The sequence below is a fragment of the Apostichopus japonicus genome, chromosome 19 (assembly GCF_037975245.1).
Source record: "Apostichopus japonicus isolate 1M-3 chromosome 19, ASM3797524v1, whole genome shotgun sequence".
Taxonomy (NCBI): Eukaryota; Metazoa; Echinodermata; class Holothuroidea; order Aspidochirotida; family Stichopodidae; genus Apostichopus; species Apostichopus japonicus.
The window spans coordinates 6,704,908-6,729,600 of NC_092579.1; the positions used below are offsets into that span (position 1 = coordinate 6,704,908).

General features: G+C 37.2%; 2 protein-coding genes across 3 annotated transcripts in view; one reads left to right on the top strand and one right to left on the bottom strand.

The window, feature by feature from the left end:
* Positions 1 to 1,057: 1,057 nt before the first annotated feature.
* Positions 1,058 to 19,208, bottom strand: LOC139960043 (centrosomal protein of 131 kDa-like). Its single transcript, XM_071958067.1, has 20 exons — positions 19,041 to 19,208; positions 17,495 to 17,861; positions 16,734 to 16,803; positions 15,895 to 15,988; positions 15,205 to 15,313; positions 14,217 to 14,873; positions 13,743 to 13,997; positions 13,198 to 13,375; positions 12,440 to 12,638; positions 11,415 to 11,484; positions 10,217 to 10,384; positions 9,370 to 9,495; positions 8,485 to 8,591; positions 7,592 to 7,688; positions 5,986 to 6,203; positions 4,922 to 5,147; positions 4,059 to 4,282; positions 3,234 to 3,405; positions 2,548 to 2,744; positions 1,058 to 1,650 (listed from the first exon to the last, which is right to left on the bottom strand). Exons 2-20 carry the CDS (start codon positions 17,855 to 17,857, stop codon positions 1,515 to 1,517), a joined length of 3,666 nt encoding a protein of 1,221 aa, XP_071814168.1. The 5' UTR covers positions 17,858 to 17,861; positions 19,041 to 19,208; the 3' UTR covers positions 1,058 to 1,514.
* Positions 19,209 to 20,605: 1,397 nt separating this feature from the next.
* Positions 20,606 to 24,693, top strand: part of LOC139959429 (CCR4-NOT transcription complex subunit 3-like) — a 33,901-nt gene continuing 29,813 nt past the window's right edge. For both annotated transcript variants that reach the window (XM_071957034.1, XM_071957035.1), the window contains exons 1-2: positions 20,606 to 20,766; positions 23,131 to 23,198. In XM_071957034.1, coding sequence (XP_071813135.1) covers positions 20,742 to 20,766; positions 23,131 to 23,198 — 93 coding nt within the window. In that variant the 5' untranslated portion in view covers positions 20,606 to 20,741. The remainder of the gene's footprint in view (positions 20,767 to 23,130; positions 23,199 to 24,693) is intronic.

Genomic DNA, 24,693 nt, shown 5'->3' on the forward strand with positions numbered 1-24,693 from the left:
AATTCTAATCCATAATGTTTGTGCTATCCACGTACAACATGCAAAATGTTCTGGAGTATAAAGTAAAGAAGAAGGAAAAAAATATACAACAATTTATGTTTTAAAGTATAATGGAATACTTTCTTGTTTCAAAAATAGAAATGTTTTGTCATTCAAGGTGAAGTGTCAAGGTCTTAAAATACATAGGAACAAGGTGAAAAGAAAGTAATGCCACAGCTGGTGTTTTTCAAAACCAAAACTGTTAATACTAGTCCAGTACTAAATGAAGTTGTGTATGCGGTCGGAGTGGAGTCATTCAATCAGATTTCAAGTCCTGTATCAAGTCACACACAAAGTCAGGTATACAATGGTATGTACGGTCCGAAAATTAAGTGAGGTATGAAGTCGAAAATGAAGCCAAACTACAGTCGGGTATTAAGTCAGATATGGAATACGCATTCTAATGTGTACAAATTTGGAACAAGCTGACACTGGACTACATAGCAATCATAAAATTTGACATCTTAAAATGACTGAATGGCACAGAAGTTTTCAGTTTTTCTACATTTCATTTTGTCTGTGATAATCTGTGAGAAATGCTCAATACAACTATAAATGGGAATCAATCTATAATTTCTCCCTCCACTGATTAAGTACAGATAATCCAATAATTCACTTCACAAATGGTGAAGAAGAACATACCCTTTAGTTTAGGGTCAGAATGAGCAATAAAGTTTCCTTAAGTTAACACACTGAAGAATTGCAGGATTTTTAACTTTAGGTATGCATGTCTGATGCATAAATTACAACAATCACTTGTTTTATTTCCATATCTATATGTAATAAGCAAACACAAAAAAAGGCTCTGACATGCTGAAACAAGCAAATTAAAAACCCTTGATTGAATCAATGGTTAGCAAATAAAAGGCTGAGGGTAACATCATAGATTGAGCTGATTAATTGTTATCACCTGTTTTACTTAAGTCGTGTCCAACCAACGAGAGACACCACACACACATACAACACTATAAATGGCTAAACACACCACTGCTTCACAGGAGTGTCAATGGTCTGGTACGCCCCCCCCCCCGGGACACAAGCATGTCCCCGGGCACACCTCTTGAAGGCTTCATTGTCTCCTTATGTATATTTACGAAAGAAGACAATACATTACTCTTCAACAAATATTTTCCCTGGGCACCTTATTTGACCCCAGGGCCAAGGTTTTTCACTCCCTGACTCCCTCTTGTCAGGCCTGCCTCTTCATGAATATACATCAGCTTCTCATGTCTCCCAGATAGGATTCTTGTTTTATCAGAGTATATTATTCCTCTCTACATTTGAAATAAAATTTCACTTACATTTTTGTGTTCTTAATAATGCTTCTTCTGTCAATCTTTTCAATTTGACCATCTCTAAACCTTTTAGTAAACTAAACTGATTCTATGAAAGACTTGCAGTAGTCGGCAGATTACCGGGATGGTTTCCATCTTATTTTTTCTTGACCAGTTGTTTATTTTTTCTTGACCTGTTGTTTATTTTTTCTTGACCAGTTGTTTCCGTTGCTGTTCTAGAAGTGACTCCAGGTGGTCCGCTCTCTTCACTGCAGATGCCTGCTGCTCTTTGAGTTGGTTCACAACCTCTTCTTTCTTAGATATCGCATGCTTTACTCTTTGGGGGAAATAATCAAATTTAAACTAAATATGGTACATGGAAAAAATGTTCTAACATGCCATTATCTTAATAATCCTTCCCAAACAGCAGCATTAACCTATTTCTCATCCATCTCTTCTGTCTTGCATCTCCCATACTTTTCCAATTCTTTTGCCACCATTTCAATTCAGGAATTGAGGTTACTTCATTGCTGTTCAAGCCTTAAGTTGACTTAACTCTTAATCTGATATAATCCACCATCTTGTAAGGTAACCCATCATCAGTGGTATTCATCTCTCCTCTCCTCCACTAATCCATACCTTCTATGTACTTCCCCCATCTCCACTAATCTCTCCTCTCCTAATCCAAACCTTCTATGTACTTCCCCCATCTCCACTAATCTCTCCTCTCCTCCACTAATCCATACCTATGTACTTCCCCCATCTCCACTAAACTCTCCTCTCCTCCACTAATCCATACCTTCTATGTACTTCCCCCATATCTACTAATCTCTCCTTTCCTCCACTAATCCATACCTTCTATGTACTTGCCCCATCTACACTAATCTCTCATCTCCTCCACTAATCCATACATTCTATGTACTTCCCACATCTCCACTAATCTCTCCTCTCCTCCACTAATCCATACCTTATATGTACTTCCCCTATCTCCACTAATCTCTCCTCTCCTCTATTAATCCATTCCTTCTATGTACTTCCCCTATCTCCCTTCTCCTCTATTAATAAATACCTTCTATATACTTTCCCTATCTCCACTAATCCCTCCTCTCCTCTACTAATCCATACCTTCTATGTACACCTATCTCCACTAATCTCTCCTCTCCTCCACTAATCCATACCTTCTATGTATTACCCCTATCTCCACTAATCCCTCCTCTCCTCCACTAATCCATACCTTCTATGTACTTCCTCCATCTCCTCATCCTTGCTCGTCTCTATCCTGCTTATCTCCAATTTATGCCTGGCTCTCATCTCCGACATCTCATTTTTCAACCTCTTGTTCTCTTCCTCCGTGGCGACCAGCCGATCTGCAAACTCCTGACGAATCACGTCTTGGACGTTGTTGCGTTCCTTTGTCAGTCGGTCGCAGACCTGGTGAAATAATTAATAATATAATGATCTTAATTATGCAAAATAAACTAGTTAAATAAATAACTTGCAAACAGCTTCAAAAAATAACTTCTGATCATAAAACGGTACTACAGCTGTAAACATTACCAACTTATTCATGTTCAGTTATACAAAATGCTAGTTATTCCTCAAATCGTGTATGTAGACAACCAAGCCAAACTAACACAGTTTAGCCGCCCAGTCGAGCTCTCCTACAATTTTCTTTACTTGAGATTTCTCACATGTTGATCCTTCATCATACAAACGATAACATAACACCAACAAATTCCAAATATTCACTTCAGCTCTTTCTTCAACTTATTTGAAATATAAAAAAAAAAATCTGACTATTTGGATAAGTGATGATAAGTATCCTCATGACCTTTGACCTCCTATGATCATCTTGTATAACTCTGACCAGACAGTAGCGTATCCACACCATCCATCCCATTCTCATTCAAGTTTTCTTACCTTCTTGGTATCTTCAACTTCCTGTCCCTTCTGTTTCAGTAATCCCTGATACCTGAAGTTCTCCGCCTCGAAATCTGCCAGCTTAGCTTTGATTTCGTTATATCTCTCCTGGGTGTTCCTCTCGGATAACTCTATCTCCTTCAGCTCCGCCTCATATTTGTCTCGTATCCTCCTAGAAACAGAGCAGAACAGACATTGCGACGAGAGTGCATGCAAAATTGAAATAATAGGTTCACTTTACTTTCGACTTGTTGCTAGAACAGTAAGAACCAGTAGGGTAAAGAAATAAGGGAAGGGGCAGGACAGAGATAACCCTCTGTTTGGAACTGCTAAATTAATTGGCAGGGCCAATTTTAAATGGATAAGTACCTTTCTGTGTGAAACCTTACTACCCCCCCCAACCCCCTCACCACCACCTTCATGCCCTAATCATGTCCAAATTGCTCAAGCTTTTCTTGAAAACTACATTTCAATAACTTTTTATAGAAAAACATCTATGACGTTTAGCATGTAACATGTCTGCAGTGTTGCTTTGGGCAATTTTTGCAAGATGGAAACCAGACTCAATTTATCAATGTCCCTATCAACACCCACCTTATAAAGAACTTGAATCTGTTGCTCTACACCGGGAGTTCTCAACATGCAGCGCACAAAGAAATTGGCCCACACTCTTATGCCGATGGGGTATGTTGCTTTAGGCTTGTGCAACCTACCAGCCCTTCCCTTCACATCGCACAATAAATTTAGAGTGGAATTTGGGTTCTCTCTGGACCTCTTTAAAAAGTTACCCAAAAGCCCCTGTTCTACTCTTTAAATATGACTCACTTGATTCTATTCTCGGCAGCCCTCTCCGTCTCGTCCCTGGCTGTTGCTGCATCTTCTTCTAGTCTAGTGATGACTAGCTCTATCTCCCTGTCTCTCTCTTCTCTTACTTTCTCCTTCAGCTCCCTCTCCTTGGACACCAGAACAGTCTCCTGTTTCTTCATGTAGTTTTCCTCCCACGACTCCTTCTCGATCTTCAACCTCTCGTTGAGGTCTTTCATCTCGTTCTGTCATGATGAAAGCATACACACCCATCAGAACGTCTCCAAACATCCAAAAGGGCAAGACATGAGCATTTGAGAAATGTACATTGGATACTTCGGACATTCCAAACTCTGCTAGAGGGTGAATAATCTGACATAGGCGTTAAAAATTCGTCAACGCAAAATTCTACCTCTTTTGAAGTATTCTTGGTCTGTGACACACATTCCCCTCAACAGAGAGTTACCGAATGCCTTCATTGTTAGATAGAAGGCAAACAACCAATTGAAAATCACATCCTGTTCATACCTCATTTTATCCCCTTATCCTACCCTCCTATAGCATACCTTGTCTTTCCTATATCATTCCTTTCTTGTCTTTTGAACTTTCCAACTTCCATGACACCTCAACAAGTCCTTCCTCTATCATCCTCTCCCCTGGTCATCCCTGCCTTTGCCACTCTTCCCCCCCCTCCCCCCCCATATTTTGATCCCATTCCTTATCGTATTTCTTCTCCCCTGGTCATCCCTGCCTTTGTCACTCTTCCCCTCCCCCCCCACATTTTGATCCCATTTCTTACCCTATGTCTTCTCCCCTGGTCATCCCTGCCTTTGCCACTCTTCCCCCCTCCCCCCTTCCCCCCACATTTTGATCCCACTTCTTACTGTATGTCTTCTCTCTTGCTCATCCCTGGCTTTCTCATACTCCTCTCTTAATGTAGATAGAGCTTTCCTGTTGTTCTCTTCCATCTGATGCTGTAACCTATCTAGTTCCTGCCTCTGTTTCTTAGCTTGCTCCGCTATCCTTTCTTTCTCCTCCTGTACATCCTGATACAACCTCCTCCTCTGCTGCTGGAAACTTGCCTCTTCCTGCTCTAACTGCTTTTCATATCTAAAATACAAACAGCAAACTCTTATACATATGCCAAACTTGAAGGATTTATCTTACAACATTCCTTGAGCTTGCTGTTCCTTGTCATGTGTTAGTTACTCCATGGCTTCCACCCAACTGTATGATTATTTTACTTAGATCACTTTCTGGCTCTAACCTTTGTTTGCTTAACTCCCTCTCTCTAACACATCCCTGTTCCTTCTCATCCGTTTGTTACTCGATGAGTTACATACCTCTCTGATTTTTTTACTTAGATCACTTCCTGGCTCTTACCTTTGTTTGCTTAACTTCCTCTCTCTGGCACATGCCTGTTCTTTCTCATTGGTTAGTTGTTCCACCAGTTCCATACCTATTAATGAAGATCACTCATTGGCTCTTACTTTTATTAGCCTAACTCCCTCTCTCTAACACACCACTGTTCCTTCTCATCCATTAGTTACTCCATGAGTTCCATACCTCTGATTTTTGTACTTTCTCACTTGCTGGCTCTTACCTTTGTTTGCTTACTTCCCTCTATCTAACACATCCCTGTCCCTTGTCATGAGTTAGTTACTCCATCAGTTACATACGTCTCTGATTTTTGTACTTTCTCACTTGCTGGCTCTTACCTTTGTTTGCTTACCTCCCTCTATCTAACACATCCCTGTCCCTTGTCATGAGTTAGTTACTCCATCAGTTACATACGTCTCTGATTTTTGTACTTTCTCACTTGCTGGCTCTTACCTTTGTTTGCTTACCTCCCTCTATCTATCACATCCCTGTTCCTTCTCATCCAATAGTTACTCCATGAGTTCCAATCTCTCTGATTGTTTTTACTAAATCCCTTTCTGGCTCTTACCTTTGTTTGCTTAACTCCCTCTCTCTGGCACATGCCTGTTCTTTCTCGTGGGCTAGTTGCTCCCTAAGTTCCTCTGTATGATGAATGTATTTTTGTCCAGCTCTCTCCTCTGACTGGAGTAGCTCTGCTTCATGAATCGTCTTTATCTTTTTGATTTCAGCTTTGTGATTGGCTATCAGTCTCTGTATTTCAGGTTCCAGTCCTTTGACAGTAATCTCCTATAGAAATGGATTCAAAAAATTTTCTTTAAATAAAAGAAATCGTCTGCAGACTTTTACAGAATTACTTAGATCATGCGACGATTGGCAGTTCAAATGCATGATGATACGTACATATGCAAAGTTCCTTAACTTTGCCTTTCAAAGGAATGGAACAAATTCACCATCAACTAAAACCGTAGTTAAACTGGACATACTTATACATTGAAGCTTTTTAAAGTTTTGCCAACATGATTGACGGTAACAGTAAATTTCAGCGGTTCCTTTGATTCACTGCTCCACACATAAATGAACTACTTCTGTACAATCCTGCAACATTTCTATACCGATCGCTAAACTTTCAGCCCTGAGGATACGAAATCTAGCTTCAATTTCATTGGTGTATCCTGCAATGTTGTTGCAGAAATATTGTCTTGATGACATTCATTTTCGTTGCAGATAAATATGAACACACTGTTCGATCCCGGGATGGGATCCTTCCGGGGAAATGTCTGGTAGAATCAGAGGGAAACAATCTGTTACAAATTTAGAAGACTGTTTTCGTTAGGTGGCGGAGAACAGATGTTAGAGATGGAAGAATAGCTGTTGAGTTGTCTGTATTTTCATTGAAACTTAACATGATTAAGTGAAAGAGAGACTAAAGGTGGGGGGGGGGCTTTGGATTAAGTGTTAGCCAGTGTGCTGTCTAAGGAGTAAAAGGTGGAGAACTGAGGATGGTTGGGGCGGAAATGAACTTAGTAATAGTGTAGCTAAGGAGAAGGCCTTTAATAAAGGGGTCTTTAGATAAGTTCTTATTGAAAACTTTGCCATTTTTAGGGAGTTGAGATTAGTGAAAAGGTGGTTACAGTTAGCAGCTTCTAAGACATGTCTGGTACTGATATAGCTGTTTGTAAGACAGACACTGAGTTTTTCAAGTATTTGCTTAGTATTAGCAGAGGGGGAGTGAGGCAATCTGATGCCATTACAGACTACATACTAATATATAGTACATAAGTAGCTCAGGACTAACAGAGCAACAAAATAGAGCTTTAAATATTGATGTGGAAGTCCAAAAACGCACCTTGCAACTTTTCTGCTATTTTATTGTAAAGGAGCTATCTGCTTCCTCATCTCTCTTCAACCAAAAAATTGCACAAAAAGTGCAAAACTGCCACCATTTCAACAAATAGGACACTGCGGCACAATAACTGCAAACTCACCAACCCGATCTTCAATTAGTTTTATACACACAACCTGCTTCATATTAAAGTGAAATTCAAACAGACACCGGTTATTTATTCATTCATTTATAAGGGGGAAATTAACTTTACTTTTCCATCGTAATACCAATTATTCATCCGTTATGGTAGTTTTTGGTAATTATTATGGTAAGTTTGATTCACTCCTACCTTGATCTTCTTGGTTTTCTCATCGATCCATTTCTCTCTTCTGATTTTCTCAGCTGCTGCGTGTACATCTTTCACTTTCTGGAGTTCTAGTCCCTGGCTGCAAAAAATCAATAGAACAGTCAATGAATGGATCAATCAATCAAACTATCTGTCAATCAATCAATCATAAAATAGAAAGAACAATAAAGACAAACAAAAACAAGACAAAACTGGGGAGAAAAAGGGTAATATCAACTAATAAACAGGTGAAACTTTATGGTTATGTAAATGAGATTAGTCTGAAGGGAGAACAGGGCATTAATCATATCGCAATAACAATTTATCATTCTTCAGCACACGATCACAAAACTATTCTCCAGAGGATGCTGGAGACTTTCAGCGGCAACAATGAGAATCAAACTACACACATTTCAGTCAGCAGAATGTCATAGGGAGAAGTCATAACGTGGAGACGAATTTAAGTCTTTTATGACAATTTAAAGTTGTGAAGACTCGCGTACAAAGAAACGTCTCGTGCCGGTAATCTGACCTAGTTTGAATGAAGTGTAACAGAAGTATTAGACACCACCATCGATCCCAGAAAATACACACACAACTTGCTACCGTCGGTAATTAGACACTAGTGTACAGTCAATATATATAGCTGCGGTTAATACCCACAACACAGTGTACATAGCAGCGATGGACATCTCAGGTCTAGATAAAAGATAACAAGGTATCACGTTTCATTACTGTCTGCATTTTGTAGCGACAAGAAGAAAATGTCATTTGCAAGCAAGGGAAAGTTACTTTTTCAGAGTGCGGCACGCGGTTTGGGGCGAGTCTTCAATTCCTTTAAGATCTCTGTGACATAGTTAGGGTCCAACATGGAGAGAATTCAATGAAAGCCTTACTTTTCCTCCATGGACTTTATTCTCCCCTGGTACTTCTTATCGACTTGCTTGAGTTCTTGGACGACTGAATCATATTTCTCATTCAGAGCTTTCTTATCGTCGATCAGCTGCCAAAGAATGCAATAGAGGGAAATATATTAAAGAGAAGTGAGTTAATAATCACAAATAAAATATCCATCCTGAGAGTCAAAATGAATATCTGCAATGACAGCCTTACGGTCAATTAGTTCGTCGTTTGTCTCTCGTTTCACGATGCTAATACTTGGCTGTACAGATAAAGCTAAAGGCATCATTTTATGTTACAAAATAAACACATTTTAGGTAAAATTATTTCACAGGAAGCAGAAAATTAAAACAAGATCCAGCACACATTTACTGCTTTTTTCTTCTTATTTTTTCGTGGTTCTATATTAAAGATGACATAAACAATCTTATCAAACTCAGAAGTTAAATAGCAATATTTAACAAACAACGAATATTCATTTTTAAGTTTGCATATGAACAAATTATGCAGTAACATCATCTACTGTTGAAAAGTCAGTTCATGTACATGTGAAAATTTAATCCACCAAAAATTGCAACAAGAAACTTCCACGGTTTGTGAAGAGATAAATAATAACATCACATTTATTATGTGGAACACAAGTTTTCATGTATCTGCCTGATAAATACTTTTTGTATGTTCATACCCTGATTGATGCATGATTAATATTTCTTGATGGTAAATACCTGATCAATAAACGATAAATGTCTCCTGATGGTAAATACCTGATCAATAATTGATAAATGTCTCCTGATGGTAAATACCTGATCAATAAATGATAAATGTCTCCTGATGGTGAATACCTGATCAATAAATGATAAATGTCTCCTGATGGTAAATACCTGATCAATAAATGATAAATGTCTCTTGATTGTAGTCTCATATTCTTCCTTTTGTAAGTTAAGCCTCTTCTTCGTCTCTTTGTCCTGTTCTTTCGCGTGTCTCACTGTCAGCTCTCGTTGCTGGTTCTGATAATATAGACACATTGAAGTGTACTTATTATTATTTATCGACGTGTCTACATGACATCTAAGATAACGCACAATCAACCTTTGCCAGGAATTGAATATATTTCAGTACCTTGTATCTCAGCAATACAATGAGAAATTTGAAATGAGCATAGAACCCATAAGGTGCTTTCTAGATTCTTTTTTATTTTTTCTACTTATTGAAGTTTACTGTTACTTTGATCCTAAGGGTGGGGGGGGGGTAGTATGTCATGTCTCTAACATTATTTTTTTAAGACAACAATGAACTTTGTGTGACAGATGTACTCTGAATAGAGAAAACTTTTCACCACACTGTTAATTTACTCAGAAGAGCTTGTGTGTGTCAATATGTAAAACATAGAGGGCTTGAGGATTCGATCCTAGATGGAAAATATCAGATTTTTCAGATCTTTTTACAGATTAATTTTAAAGAGTTTACACATTATTCGCGGAAGTTTTCAAACCTAGTCTTAATTTGCCAAAGTATCCATTTCACATTTTTACACTAACAGCTCCGAATATCATACACACCTGACTTTAATATTAGTGAGGGTTGACCTTGTCATTCTATTAGTATTATTACAATTATCATGGACCTCTTTGCATCTAACTGTACAAACTAGACACAGTTCCCACCTTGGCCTGGATATGACTACTGTAATTACAAGCATTACCCTAATTGGCAAAAATCTGGACTTACAAGACCCTTCTGGAGCATTTTGATTGACCGATCCTTTTCATCCAGCTGAAGTCGTTGAGAGAGGATGGTGCTGGTGACCTCAGAGGCAGCAGCCGATGCTTCCTCCAACTTCTGAATTTCTTCAGCAGACGGAACTAAAGTAGGAGGATTGGCCAAATCCTCATCACCCTAGAGATGAAATGAGAAAGAATTGTATGTATGTATTCTAGATCCTCCTGCAAGCAGGAACTCGCGAACAAGCGTCATAGGCTTATCAAAGCCGCAAGCTGACCGAAGTCAGTCTCTTACATTCGTATTTAACGTCCATGATTATGAATTGTTAATTGTCAACAACTCGGTAACTGGACGACATACATTAACCTGGGAGTGACTCGAACCGGGGACCTTATGATTGAAAGGCACCGGCGTTTACCACTGAGCTAACACTCCTTAAAGATGGAACAAAGATGGAAAGAATTGGATAATTCTGCACCCCGAATGTGATAGGGAGACATTTCATTTCGAAGTTTATCACACAAAGTTCAGCAAATGATGTGGTTCAAAAGATTGACATTTTTAAATATCCTTTTGATTCTTTAACCATCTGAAAAACACAATAGAAACTCAATGAAAAAACATTCACGAGTATGATATGGCTTGGAACCTCTTCTTGAAAAATCGATTGACATTTAATGATCTCAAATTACTAACCTCAAATGTTATTATGTATACATGTACTTTTATATGTAAAGTGACCATCAGTGAAAATGTGCTGGGATATATTGACATTGACTACACAGCAAACCACCGTTGACTATATGTGTAAGTTACCAGTTTAGAGCGATTCATTTTGAGTTGTTAAGAACATTCAACTTATTTCTCAAAATTTTTAAATTTTCAAATTGAAATACAAAAGTTGTTAGTAAAATTTGTTCTGTCTTTGGGAATGTCAAAACTCTAGTTTCTTTCGTGATAAACAAATCGTCTCTCTTGATGGTACATAACTGATCGATCAATGATTAATAAATTACATCGAATTGATTCTCACCTTTTGCTGTTTAAGCTACCACACATATCAAGCTACTTATTTATGACACTATATATGAGAGCCTTATCAGTAAAATATTATATAAAGTTCTTGAAAAATGATGATCTTAAGCTCCTTGTATTTCTCTCTTTTCTCTTTTATTCTTGTAATTTGCATCGTATTTATTCTCACCTTTGCATTAACCTGGCTCACACTCTCTGGATCTGTGTCGTCAATTTCATCCAAGAATGACATAATATTTCTAAAGGGAAGATAGCAATGTGTACCACAATATTATTGTTTAAGATTTCAATCTGATAGATATTACAAACCCTTTGATGCATATTCATGCAAAAGGAATTCAGTGCATGGAATCCCCTAAATCTGTAACATCCATTGGCACAAAACTAACACAATCCACACATTAGTGCACCTACAGTCTAGTACCTGCCTAGAATTCTAACTGCAGATAAATCTTACTGATAAATTTTTATGTTCTTTATTGTGCTTTATTGTTCTTTATTGTTCTTTATAACCCTGTCTTATATCTTTTTTTACTTTTATTGCTGTTGTTATTACTTTTACGTTTTCTTAAGTTTGGTAATTTTATATTCCTGGTATCGGTTCTTTTGTACAGTTTTTTTTGTACAGTGTTCTTGAGCATGTTTTATTTCATGATAACAGCACTTTAATATATGGTATTTATTATTATATTTTTTTTATTATAAGTCTGACAGATACTGCAAATCCTATGCTGTATATTAATGCCAAAAATATCAGTGTGTGGAATCTCCTATAACTGTAAGATCCAAAGGTATAATACTAACACAATCCACACATTTAGTGCACCTACATCTAGTGCCAGCCCAGAATTCTAACTGAAGATAAATCTGAATTAATTTTTTTATTCATTTAAGCAACATGTCATCTATTCTCACATATATGTACATGTATATATATAGAGAGAGAGAGAGAGTTGTCTGATGATCGCTCAAAGCATGAAACTCTGAGTAACAACTACTAGTGTTCCACTAGTCTCAACTTATTCTCATCGATACTTCGCTCTGTCCACCGGACATAGAGCACTCTGCGCCAAGACTGATGCCACCCAACCAAACGTGTATATATATATATATATATATATATATATATATATATAGATATTTTCCATTGCAGATCGGTATTTCTAAAGTTTTATTTCATTAAAGAAGTCTTACTTTAATTTCTGTTCTGTAAGCAAGGCGTGACTGTTTGGTTTTCGTTTTGGCTTCTCTGGGACCTTGCCAGATTTGGTCATTTCTTGAAGATTCTCTGCTGAGAGGTAGACTGGATTTGAAGATGCCTTAAGATGGTTCGGTTCGGTATCTTCTTCTTGCTCTTCCAAACCTCCATCCTCTTTGTCATCGAAAATGTCCACTAGAAAACAACGATCGGAAGCAATCAGTTACTCAAAGCAGTGTGTTATCAAAATGTGAAGTGAAAGATACTGATTTTTATTCAAGAATGCAACGTGAAAATCAAATATGAAAACTGACAGAAATAAATACTTATTACCGCCTCGCGTTGACTGACATGCAATCAAAATCACTCTGGCGGATTCAGCCAGGTTAAGTTGTCCTCATTGGTTACCTCATGCTTAATACTCTTCATGCTGCAGTGAACACTCAAGCCCCTGCAGCTGAGTTTAATGATGAGCCTTCAAGCAGTGGCGATGCCAATATATGGGCCTGCTAGCAGGTAATCTTGACAGACACTCTACAATGAGATATGACAAATTTAACCAATCAAGGAGAGGTACATGGCCTACATAGAGGATTAATTTCAAAAGTTTATAGAACATTTAAGTATGTAGTTCTAACCCTGCAACATGTCCTAAATCTTTCTTTTTTTCTTTCTTTTTCTTAAGTTGTGGATTTTATTTAAGACTTAAAACTTAAGGATTTTCTTGCAAACAATCAGTTCAACTTTTTCTTACACCATGCTGGTCCTTTTGGTTTCTTCATTTCTGGGCTTTTTATCCTGACTGGCTCCTCTAGTTGTTTCAAGGTGTCTAGAAGGTCATCTAAGGTCGTCTTAGTATGAGTTGTAACTGAAGGCGTCTCAGGGACATCTTCACTGGGGTCGTCTTTCCCCGGTGTCCTCGGAGATGACCCCTGTGAGGTCAAATCAAAATTTGAATAACACCAATATCTTGTATAAAATGAGTGAGAATTGTTTTGAGTTTGCAGCCCTAGTTATTACAACTACTCCATTGAGTGTATTGCATCGTCTCCCAGCAGTAATATAGTGTACAGGATTTATACACGAGTCAAAACAGATATGGCAAGTTTTCTAGCGTTGATCATACGGCGACATTATCGTTAGGTTCAAAATAGTAAGTCACTAAAGAGCAGGGATATTTTTTTTTATTTGGACTGCTTAACTTGTGTGAAAACCTGTATAAACATTGTACTGCAAACATGGCAAATGTGAATAATAATAATGTACCATAAATATGTCAAAATCCAGTAAGAGACTAACCGATTGAAAAATATCCTCTACTTTTTTGCCAACACTGCTGGCAGTCCCGGGCCTCTCGCTCATGGCAGTTGCATGCTGGTTAACAGATTCCATGTCGCCACCTGAAGCAAGTTTACCATTCTGGCCGGCTGGTTTCTTTGTTGTTTTCTTGGATGTCTTTTTCTTGACCTTTCCACTAGCTTCCAGAAATTTCAATTCTTCCTCTGCTTTCTGTTTAACTTCTCTCTGTCTTTCATCTCTCTTCCTTTGCAATTCCTATGATTTAAAGAAATGATTTGTCAGACGAGATGGAGACCGGCAAAGCTGTGTTAACATGTAGGATAGGATATCTCTCAATAGCTCTAGTAAATGTATCTTATCATGATGTATCCTATTATGATGTAAATAATATGTCCTAAAAAAATAAAAAATAATGAAAAATAAAATACCAAAAAAATGATGATAATAATAATAATAAAATGATGAAGTCATTACCTCAATAGCTGCCTGTCTGGCCAATCTCTGTTTCTCTTCTCTGATCCTCTTTCGATCCTTCTCCCTCTTCTCCTCCGTCTCTCTCTCCTTCCTCTCTCTATCCATCATATCAGCTCTCTCCTGCCACTTGGTCCTCAAGACTTTCCTAATTTCATCCTCTCCATCTTTCCTCTGGTCTGCCTTTCTGCCCCTATACCACCTCTGAATCTTTGTGGCTGAATCATTCATTGATTGGATCAGTTCCTCCGCCATTGGGTGCTCGACCTCATTTTGACCCCATTTCTGTCTCTCCCTCTCTAGACCATCCCCTGCGACATTTTCATCTAAACTTTCTGGTCGGTGAGTTCTACCCCTCCCGCTCGGTCGATAAACTATTTCTTCGTTCTCGACGAAGTCGTCGTCCATGTTTCGGGGTTGGTGTCCGGAATGCACAGAGTTTAATACATTTGCGAGGGAACTTTTAACGAGATCTTTCGTGTCGATGTGAGACGATATAAGATCCTCTGGGTTAAGCCTTGGAGTAAAATCTCTTGAAGAGTTCAATTTGTCGTTATGGATATCGAAACCAGAAGCAGGGCGTGATGAATGGGGCTCATAAGAGCTAACTGTGCTTGTACTTCTTGCACTGATAGGAACAGCAAACGCTCTACTTGATAACTGCAATATGAGAACAAAATTAAGTCACATGCAAGTAATGAAAGTTGTGCTTTTGCGAAGAAGCAGTTTAAGACAAGGCTGCACATAACAATACTGTTCTGTGTCACTTTGCCTACAAAACTTTGAAATGTACCAGTAAATCTTATTGTTTCTCTTACTCTATCATTGCTTGAATCTATCTTGGATTAAGAAAAAGTGTACTTTAGTCACAATCGATCAACAAATCAATCAATCAATCAATAGATAGATCTATTAGTTTCAATTCATATAACAACAAATAAAGTAACTACAATTTGGTGACATTTTTACGCAGGATAAAGGACAGACATACCGGTTCCTGACGTTTCTTTGTCGAGACTTTCTTTGCCTTGCTTGCGGTTCTGTTTTTGATGATTGGTTGATGGTGAGAAGAGTCAAACAAAGCAAGAAAATCATCCGAGCTGTAAGAGATAAAAGTAGATATCAATTGATGAAATCAATAAATATATTTCATGGATGATCATGACCATCAACTGTCACAGGGATGAAAGGATTTAGGGTAGTTGATAGTTAAACATCTCTCCAGATAGGCCAACCCACCCTTGGAAGTTGATTAAATCAACTGTTTTATAATTACAGATAAATACACTCAGTCACGGTCAATCATTCTCTTACTTGACACTACTCATCTTTACTGTAACCAGACCTGTTCAGGTAGCCAACAATCTATAGAGAATGCCAGTTTTCTTCCAAATGACAACTTGATTGTTGCCCATTCTTTGGTTACACAAATAAGCTTACTACCATTGCATTACAGTTTAATACAGAATTTGTACAGCCTGACATACATATATATATAATATTGCACTGCAGTATTAAATGCAATAATGCCTACAAACGCTTACATAAAGTAAACTGGCTTCTTGCTTTAATGAAGAAAGGCATTCAGCTGGTAACTCAGGATAATTACTTGATTATATCCAATAAATACGATAACAAAATGTGGTGCAGTCTTCTATTTATTACTTTTATTATAACTTACCTTGGCATTTCTTTACTTTTCAGTAAGCTGGCAGCACTACTGCCATTGCTTGCAGTGCTTCTGTTGGTAGACAATCCAGTATTCAGACTCGATGCTGTGTGTGGGGTAAATACAAACAAACCAGTATAATTACATTAGGTTATTCACTCAATTCTTTAAATCCAGTAATTCACTGAAAAATGAAAATAGCCTTGCATGACTTTTGCATGACTTCTGTTCAAATAGAAGCATATAGATACTTAAGTGGCCTATCGATCTCTAAGCAGCCTTTTATAAACCGTTAGAGTCAACAACAAGTATTCACTTACCAAGAAACAGGGCAAGGAAAAGAAGTAGGCAGACAAATCAAATGCAAATGTCACTTTGAGATAAAGTTTGATTCTAAAGCTATGACAATGGTATGGTGGACATATTGCTTTTGCTGACCAGTGCCTGATGGCTATGTCACATTGAATAGTTCAAGAACAAAGTTGCACACACTTCCATAAAACCTAATATGAAATAATGTGAATACAAAATGACTTATTATTAAGGGTTTCCTGTGGTCTGACGAATAGAATATACTGATGCAGACTTTCTGTCTAAAGATAGTTGGCCCAATGAACCACCAATATTTTCATTTGTAAATAACATTTATACTGGTGATGAAAAAATTTGCTAATATAAGAAACCATTAAGTAAAACTCAGTGACCACAGTGAAACATAAAAACCCCAAAATAGACATCTAGGACATTGATACTATGAAAACAATCTTACTTTTTAATCCTCTCAGTTTCTTTTATAATTTTTTCATTCACAGGGCAAACTAAAGTAAATAAGACTTAATCATTTCACAAACCTCTTTTGTGTCTTCTGTTGTCCACTTTACCATCCAGTCCACTTAAAGAGCCACTGGAGAAATTGCCATTCTACCAAAAACAAGAAGGGGATACTAAAGTAGGAATTAAAACACATATTAGAGGACAGCATTTGAGTAATCCAACCCACATTATAACTGAAACCAACAACAGTTGAGAGTTGGTTCAAATTCTTCCTGCCAAAGTGTAAAATTTTGCTTCCTAGTTGTACTACTACAGCCTAGTTGTACTGTTACAATATATGGGACATGGTTGGTATGTACGTTGCAGTGTTAAAGTAAAAGCTTATTGAATTTGACATCAACACCTCGCATACAGGTTAATGTTAGGTTAATAGGTTTATTCTTCCATACCATCTAATCATATAGAAATGATCGTTTAAGAATTATATAACATAATATGCAGTTATGAACTATAAAATATATGAAATATAATTATTGCTTAAAGGCATGACAAAATCAACACTATGTTTTCTTACCAACCAATCGATTCTCCCTATTAGTGAATTCTCCAGGAACTAGAACACCCACAAATCTTCTGAGAATGACACATTTGTAGAATTTCATTAATATAGTGTCTGGATCTCTTAGTGAAACTTTTTATTTTATTCATAAGCCTTTCAAAATTTGGGACTGGAATCAACAAAAAACTTGTTAATCTACATCAGAAAAGCAGTTTTTTTGCATCTTTCAACCATAAAAAAAATATTAATCATATATTGAGAACTATCAATATAACAAACCATATCTCCACTAGGGCCATCTACATTATGTGATGATTTTCTCCTTTCTTCAGCTGATGTTGGGAATACTCCTTTGACCAATGGCTTATCACTTGTGTTCTTTCTTGAACTTCTCGGTGTTCCAACATTACTTCCAAATGAAACAGACCTTGCACTGGATGGTTCCTTCCCAGGCTTTCTACTTCCAGAAGCCACCCTGCTGTTACCATTTGGTCTATTAGACCCGCTAGATGCTGGTCTGTTACTAGCACTTCTCACACTCCCACTGCTGTTTGGACGGGAACCAGATGACGAAGATGGTCTCTTTACGGCAGAGACTTGAGAGCCGGATAGGCTCAAGCTGACCTCCCCAGACCTTGGCATGATTCTAATAGATAAACAAATTAACATAATTCTACTAATTACAAGAACAAAGGTAGAGCTCTCCTCTTCTTCTTTGGTTGAACCATTTGGCATTCTGAGGAATAGTCTTTACTTTATGGTATGATTAGGAGCAGAGGATTAATGTGTCCTAGTTGGCAACATACATATACTACGATCAGGATGATCCTACTGTAAGGTAACATTGGGCAAATCTTAAGTTTTGATGTTTGGTTAGTGCTGTGTATGCCTAATTATATAGTTAGACCTTTAGATGTTATAGGCCCCAAACCGTGTGCGGCCATCTGAAAAAGTTAACTTTCTGTTGCTTGCAAGTGACGTTTTGTTCGTGTCGCTACAAAATGCAGACAGTAGTGAAACGTGATACTTTAATTGTTATCTTTACCTGGACCTGAGATGTCCATCGCTGTATCGTTTGTATACTGTGCTGTGGGTATTGACCGCAGCTGTATGTACTGACTGTACACTAGTGTCTAATTACCGACGGTAGCAAGCTGTGTGTGTATTTTCTGGGATCAATGGTGGTGTCTTATACTTCTGTTACACCGCATTCGATACTAGGTCAAATTACCGGCATTAGATGCTTCTTTTTGCGCGAGTCTTCACACCCTTTAAGCTAGGCTAGTGATTGACAAAACCACCACCGAACACAGTATTGGGAGCATTCATCAGTACAGCTACCTTATTATAAAACAGTTGGCCTATGTGAAGTTCTCAGTAATACCGTGAGATGCTGTATCTCATGGCGCACAAGCCATTCATCCTGGGCCTGATTAATCTAATTTAGGCTTCAAATTGAATTCAATTTTTAACCAGACTAACTTTATCAACAATAACAAGATTGCTATTGGCAACACACCATTTGAAGGAATTAAATTCATGCTTTGTCGTCTATATCACAAGCGTTAACTCGTTTACCATGACTGAATTACACCTGGTACAGTACGGATCCGCCTACGAAAGGCCAAGTTGAAATAGTACTAAATTCTCCCTGGGGACTGTGATCCATGTTCGCCAAATTTAGGGCCTAGAGCCTAGGCCTAAGTTGTTCTGTAACTTAGTGGAAGAAATACACACTAGCGTATTTTAAGAAATGAAGTGGTAACGTTATTATTGGCGTTAGGTTGCAAATGTTAGAGTTTGTATAAAATATTAATGATCTAACCACAAAATAGCGTCCGAAATCACTGCAAATTAACATTCAGGGGGATTTCTCATAACCAAACTGTTGTTACATGATTTATTGATCAAAACATTAACTTCAACAAACTCTCTTGTGGTCGTAACGTTCCTCGCTCGGCAATGGTAAACAATGTTTCACAGCAGACGAATATTTCAAGATACATGCATAGTTATTCACGAACAGAAATGTACAACTACAATTAAAGTGATAGTAGAATCTTCGTGTATGATAATTGAGATAAGATATTTGGAACGTGTACAAATGTAAGAACATGTTATAAGGTTAGGTACAACCGGATTTGTAGCGCTCTTTTCAAGTCAAAGTTGAACTCAGTCACTTATAGCTTTTTCCGACAAAAGTCAACTTCAGCGTGACTAAAAATTGAGATAGGGCCTACTCATGTGACAGTTGTAGCCTGCCTGTCCCCGACTCAAATTTGAGAATATAGCTAACAGTCAATCGATGCAAATTTTCTAATTACTTTCCTGAAAAATGTTTTCCTTCCCAATGATTCCCATACAATTAGGATGTTACAATATTGAAAGTTAAATATGAAATGACGGAAGGTGCTTTGATTGGACTCGGTGGCTAAAAAATTCTTGTAAGGTTTGAACATCATTATTAGTAGTAGTGTATTAGTGATAATTGTTAGGGGCCCAGTCCGAGGAGGATCCTTCTGTAGGAATAACACTATTAATAACTTTTATTTCAGCGTTCTTTATGATTTTATTTTGTGTTTTATTCTTGTTTTACTCTGTTCTTTAAATGTATATATGTTTTAATTTCTGATTTCTTTAACTGTAAATTATGTTTGAGTATCTCATGTAAGATTAGCGTTTTTTGCATCGCTAAATGAGTTTTATGCTTGAAAGCCTTGAAATAAATAAATAAACACTACTGCCAGGGAAACTCCGAACTGTTTTTGGAGAAATTGATGGTCAATAACAAAACTTGACAGAAAAGAATGAGATAATCAATGATATGTTCAAGCGTTTAGCCTTTAGCACCTGGAAAATTGATAATACCAACCATTATGTACACCACATACAGTACAGTAGTAAGTTAGATATCTACGGCTCTGATCTATATGAGGAAGATGTCGCCCTGTTACTTTAAAAAGGATGTCAAATAGTACTGGTAAAATGATAAACTCCAACAAATCGAAATATGTTTTGTAATGCTTGCCTCCTGATACACTCATTGAAATTGATTCAATACTACTTTTTAAACCTGTACTAATTTTTCAGGTCCCAAATAGGTGTCTTATGGCAAAGATACCGATACGAATATAGTGGTGACATTTCAAGCGATGAAATTTGCAACGAATTTCTGCGGGGGTTTTATTATGCTGCATATTCTTCCGCTGATCAAAATTAAGACCTATTTTTACCCTTGCAAATGTATTTTGGATAACATGAATAAGTAAAATATTAAAATTATTTCCTTTCATTAAAACACACAAGTAAGATTGTATTAATAAGCTAAAATGAAAGCTAATATTAGATCGCGCAACATCACCATAATCGAGGGAGTTAATCGGTTTTCGTTTTTAACAGCAATGTGTAGTGTGCTAAGTTGAGGAATAGGGACTTCCAAAGACTGTCAGATTTAGTAAAATAACTTGTACTGTTTCATTTTTCAAATGAGTCTCGACTCATTATAGCATCAAATGTATGAAATAAGATGGGAGATAGACGGAAATTGCAAGGTGAGACAACATTTAGCGTAGAGAAATCGTCCGAAAGCTGCTGTCTCAAGGGTCGACATTCATTGTGATTTGTTTTCTATTGAACTTTTTGCAGCGTTTATCATATATGTATAGGCATTAGCACGTAATAATTGTGGTCTTGTAATTTTGGCCTATCGTTGTCATTGTAATATTACCTATGGTAAATATACTAACCTAGGCTATCCTGCAAATCGTTTGTTTACCCCGGTGCATCCCTGCAGCAAACTGGGTAACCTGAGCTTAGTTAAGAAGCAATGGAGCTCAATTTCTATCCAGGACAGTATCACAAAGACATTAACATGTAACAATACTTCATGAGTATTTTGAGCACCACATGTTTGACTGTTGATCACATTCACCATAGGCTTACATTAAAATGCCATGACAATGCTACAGTGCTAAAATCGTATCATGAAGGCCATATCCTTACTTAATTGTTACCCATTTAACCAGCTTGCAAACCTGTTGAAAATAGCTTAACACTATCTGGTTAGAGACAATAGTGCAAGCCTGGTAATATGCTCTCATTGTAAGTCTTACCTAAAATGGTTTCAAAGATGATTGTTAAATGTTAGGCAATACCAACCTAGTCTTGGTGTAGAAGTCTGTTAGAAACTAGGAATAATTGTGTAGGTTTGAAGCCCATAGCAAAGTTGTTCATCAGATATATTACTGGGGTATCAGGCCTTGTCTTTTAAAAATTCCAGATGTGCTAATAATCACACTCCTCATGGCTCAAGGAATTTAGGGGTACTGTATGTGTGCTGAAAATCGTACTCCTCAAGATAGATAGGTATGCTGTTAACATTTGGTTCCCGTTAAATATGCTGTCATGGTTAAGGTACTGTACATGTAGCATGCTGAGTTGCAGCAAGCATCATCGGTATAGCTGAGCTGGCAATGTGGTCATGTATCCTCTTTGTATAAATATACAAGTGTGCAGTCATTATGGGCCTTGACAAATTGTTTAATAGTACTTGTCGTAATTTGGGGAGTGTTATGAGAATTCTACTCACTAAACCAAAACTCACTGGCCACCATGTATGCTATGTTTCAGTCGCAATACTTGTAGTAGAACTAGTATTATAGGGCCTAGTCCATATACCATATCATATTGTACTTAGGTTAGATATGTTTATGGCACTTATCATGCTCAATGGAAATGATATATCTGTGCAGTATGAAATTTAAACTTCTAAAAGAAAGTGATGCACAGTATGAAACAGGTCCCAGAATCATATGCAGCTATTGTGTCACACAGACTTCAAAAAACATCAGCAAGTATGCTGCCTTACTACGAAAGTAGCCTGGTTTTATAGTAGTTCATGGCCTATACTAGCTAGTTGTGGGCACGAAAGCCTTTGCCACTCTGAATCCCAACTCGAGCAAGGACTTTCAATTTTTTCAAATTTTATATTCTTGCCGTTTTCACTTCACCAAAACATCACTGTTTCTCCACAATACTGCTAGATCATATAGCGAACCATTTTTACAGAGTTACTTCCCATTTAGATAGGTCATTGACAAAAATCAGTGTACAGCTTAAACAATGTCAGTCTTTCCATTGATTATTCCTGAATGATTGGCTCTTAGTGTTAATATGGTAAGGTTTAAGAAAAAAGAAACATCTGAGTGCTGGTAGTGTTTCTATAGCTATTGAGGGTTTCAAGTTATTCACCTAATGCTAAAACTCTAAGAAATGCTCTAGAGCTTCAGAGATGATGATGTAAGCTCCTCAGTGCAGGCCTTATGTTAATCCATTGTTTTATAAATTCTAATAACTCAACCCAAACATTTTCTTTTAACTCCATATTTAAACGAGAGAGCACCCTAGAACGACAATAATTATATGACATATTACGACAATGATCATATTTGTAACTTTAACATGCTTGACCATGTTATCTACAATGTATGTAGTTAACATTGCAAAAGATAAGTTTCTTGTGCCTTTTGTTCGGTTTTGTTCTCTTACTTGTTCGTGCGTTTGTTCATTTTGTTTGCCTTTTTCCATTCAAAATGGATAAATGTTTAGGTTGTCAAGCTATCACAGTTTGCAATGCATTTCTTTACCTTGCAAACAACTGTAGCTGAAAAGCCATCATTTGGTCAGGTGGGTTGTCAATTTTGGATTCATAATCAGGGTAATAAGATTCATAAGTTTCCTCTGAGACCTGTACCAATTCCTTGATCTTGCACATGTTTCAGGAAAGTCCATCACTGTTTTATAAATATGTTAATGTTCACGTTAAAGTATGCAATAGCATTTGAACTTGGATACCTCATGGAACTGTTGATTCCATCCTGTAATGCAAGTCAAATTTCTGCCTTTCACCTTTTCAGGAGAAATCGATAGGTGTCTTAAGAAAGTCGCGGAAGGAGTGGAGATATTCGAAGACATTTGGGACAAGGTAGGTTTTAAAATTACCTGTAAAGGTCCTTTGTACCTCACATTGACCTGTTGCTTCAACTGTACTTTTTTTTTCCTCGCCGGAAACAGTTCTATGGGATGGAAATCACGTGTGGGTGTGTATGTGATGCTTGTAAACACCATAACTAAAAAAATTCATGGTCGATTAAAGATCAGCTTTATTTGCTAGGAGAGTTTTGTGATTACCTGATCGACATGCCACGGTCGAAAATTCGACCCCAGGCTCTGCAATTATCCTGCATAGCTTCTTAATGCCATTAGGCTCTTTGTGTAAACACTGTGTGGAAATATGTTCATGTCTACAGTGTAGTTAATCATACAGCGTTCACACAATGACCCTCATACAAGAAGAAAAAATGTGGCAGGCATTGCAGACTGGCAAAAAGATGTCATTTTTACGACCAATCTCAAGAAACTTTTCCATGATAGCGTGCTATAGTTGGGGTCTATATAACAGACCTTTAACTACATACTTGGTATGTGAATCCGTCTTATATAATACAAGAACCCTATTCTTTTCTGTGAAGTTCAGTGGCCATTTGGGTTCAACAGAGGTCAGAGTATGAAAACTTTGTAAACATGGTAACTCAAAAAGTACATCTTTCTTGAACTTCGTACTCAGTATGTAGATCCAGCTTGATGAGTACAAGAACCCTATTGAATTTGGTAGAGGTCAATGTCACTTGAGGTCAACAGGTGTCAAAGTCTGAAAAGATTAAAGCTTCAGTTAATCTGTGAATTTGCTAATGCTATGATTTTCTGTTGCTCAACATAGTTTGGTCAAATTCAGTTTAGTTTTGTGAAGGGGCCCTATATAAGTCTCAAAACATACAGTTGTCAGGAAATGAAAACTACTTCAAAGAGTTGACAGTCTTGTTTTAAACACATGCAAAGGCTCTTATCAGTTTTCAACCTCAGAGCTTGAAGGGGTCAACAGGTTAGCTCAAATGGTCTCAAAATTAGCCATTTCCTTTGTATTTATACTGGATGACTTTTTGCTCTGGCAGTAGCTTGTGAAAACATTTCACAGTGTATAACAAATGTCATGTAACTCTTAATTCATTAATAACAATTATTAAAGGGATGGTTTGTAGCAGAGCTGATTTGCTAGTTCAAAATTGGTAAATGAAAATGTCCTTGTAATACATCTAATGTATATATCTATATTTCACACTGGAAAACTGTTCTTTCTGGATATTGAAACATTTTGGAGTAAAAATTCTAGATTATAAAACTCTTACCAGCAAGTGACATGGTTGATATCCCACAAGGAAGTGCTATAAATAAGTGCTGGAAATCTATGATCTTTTCTGGTTCTCACTGAATTCTTAGTCAAATTGAACTCAATTGCTCTACATTAGTCAGATAGTTATTTGGAGATTTGAACAAATTGTATGGCAAGGAATCACAAAGCCAACTGGCTTTCTGGTTATTAATTCTGTTAATGGCACTTTCAGTAACATACTTTATATATG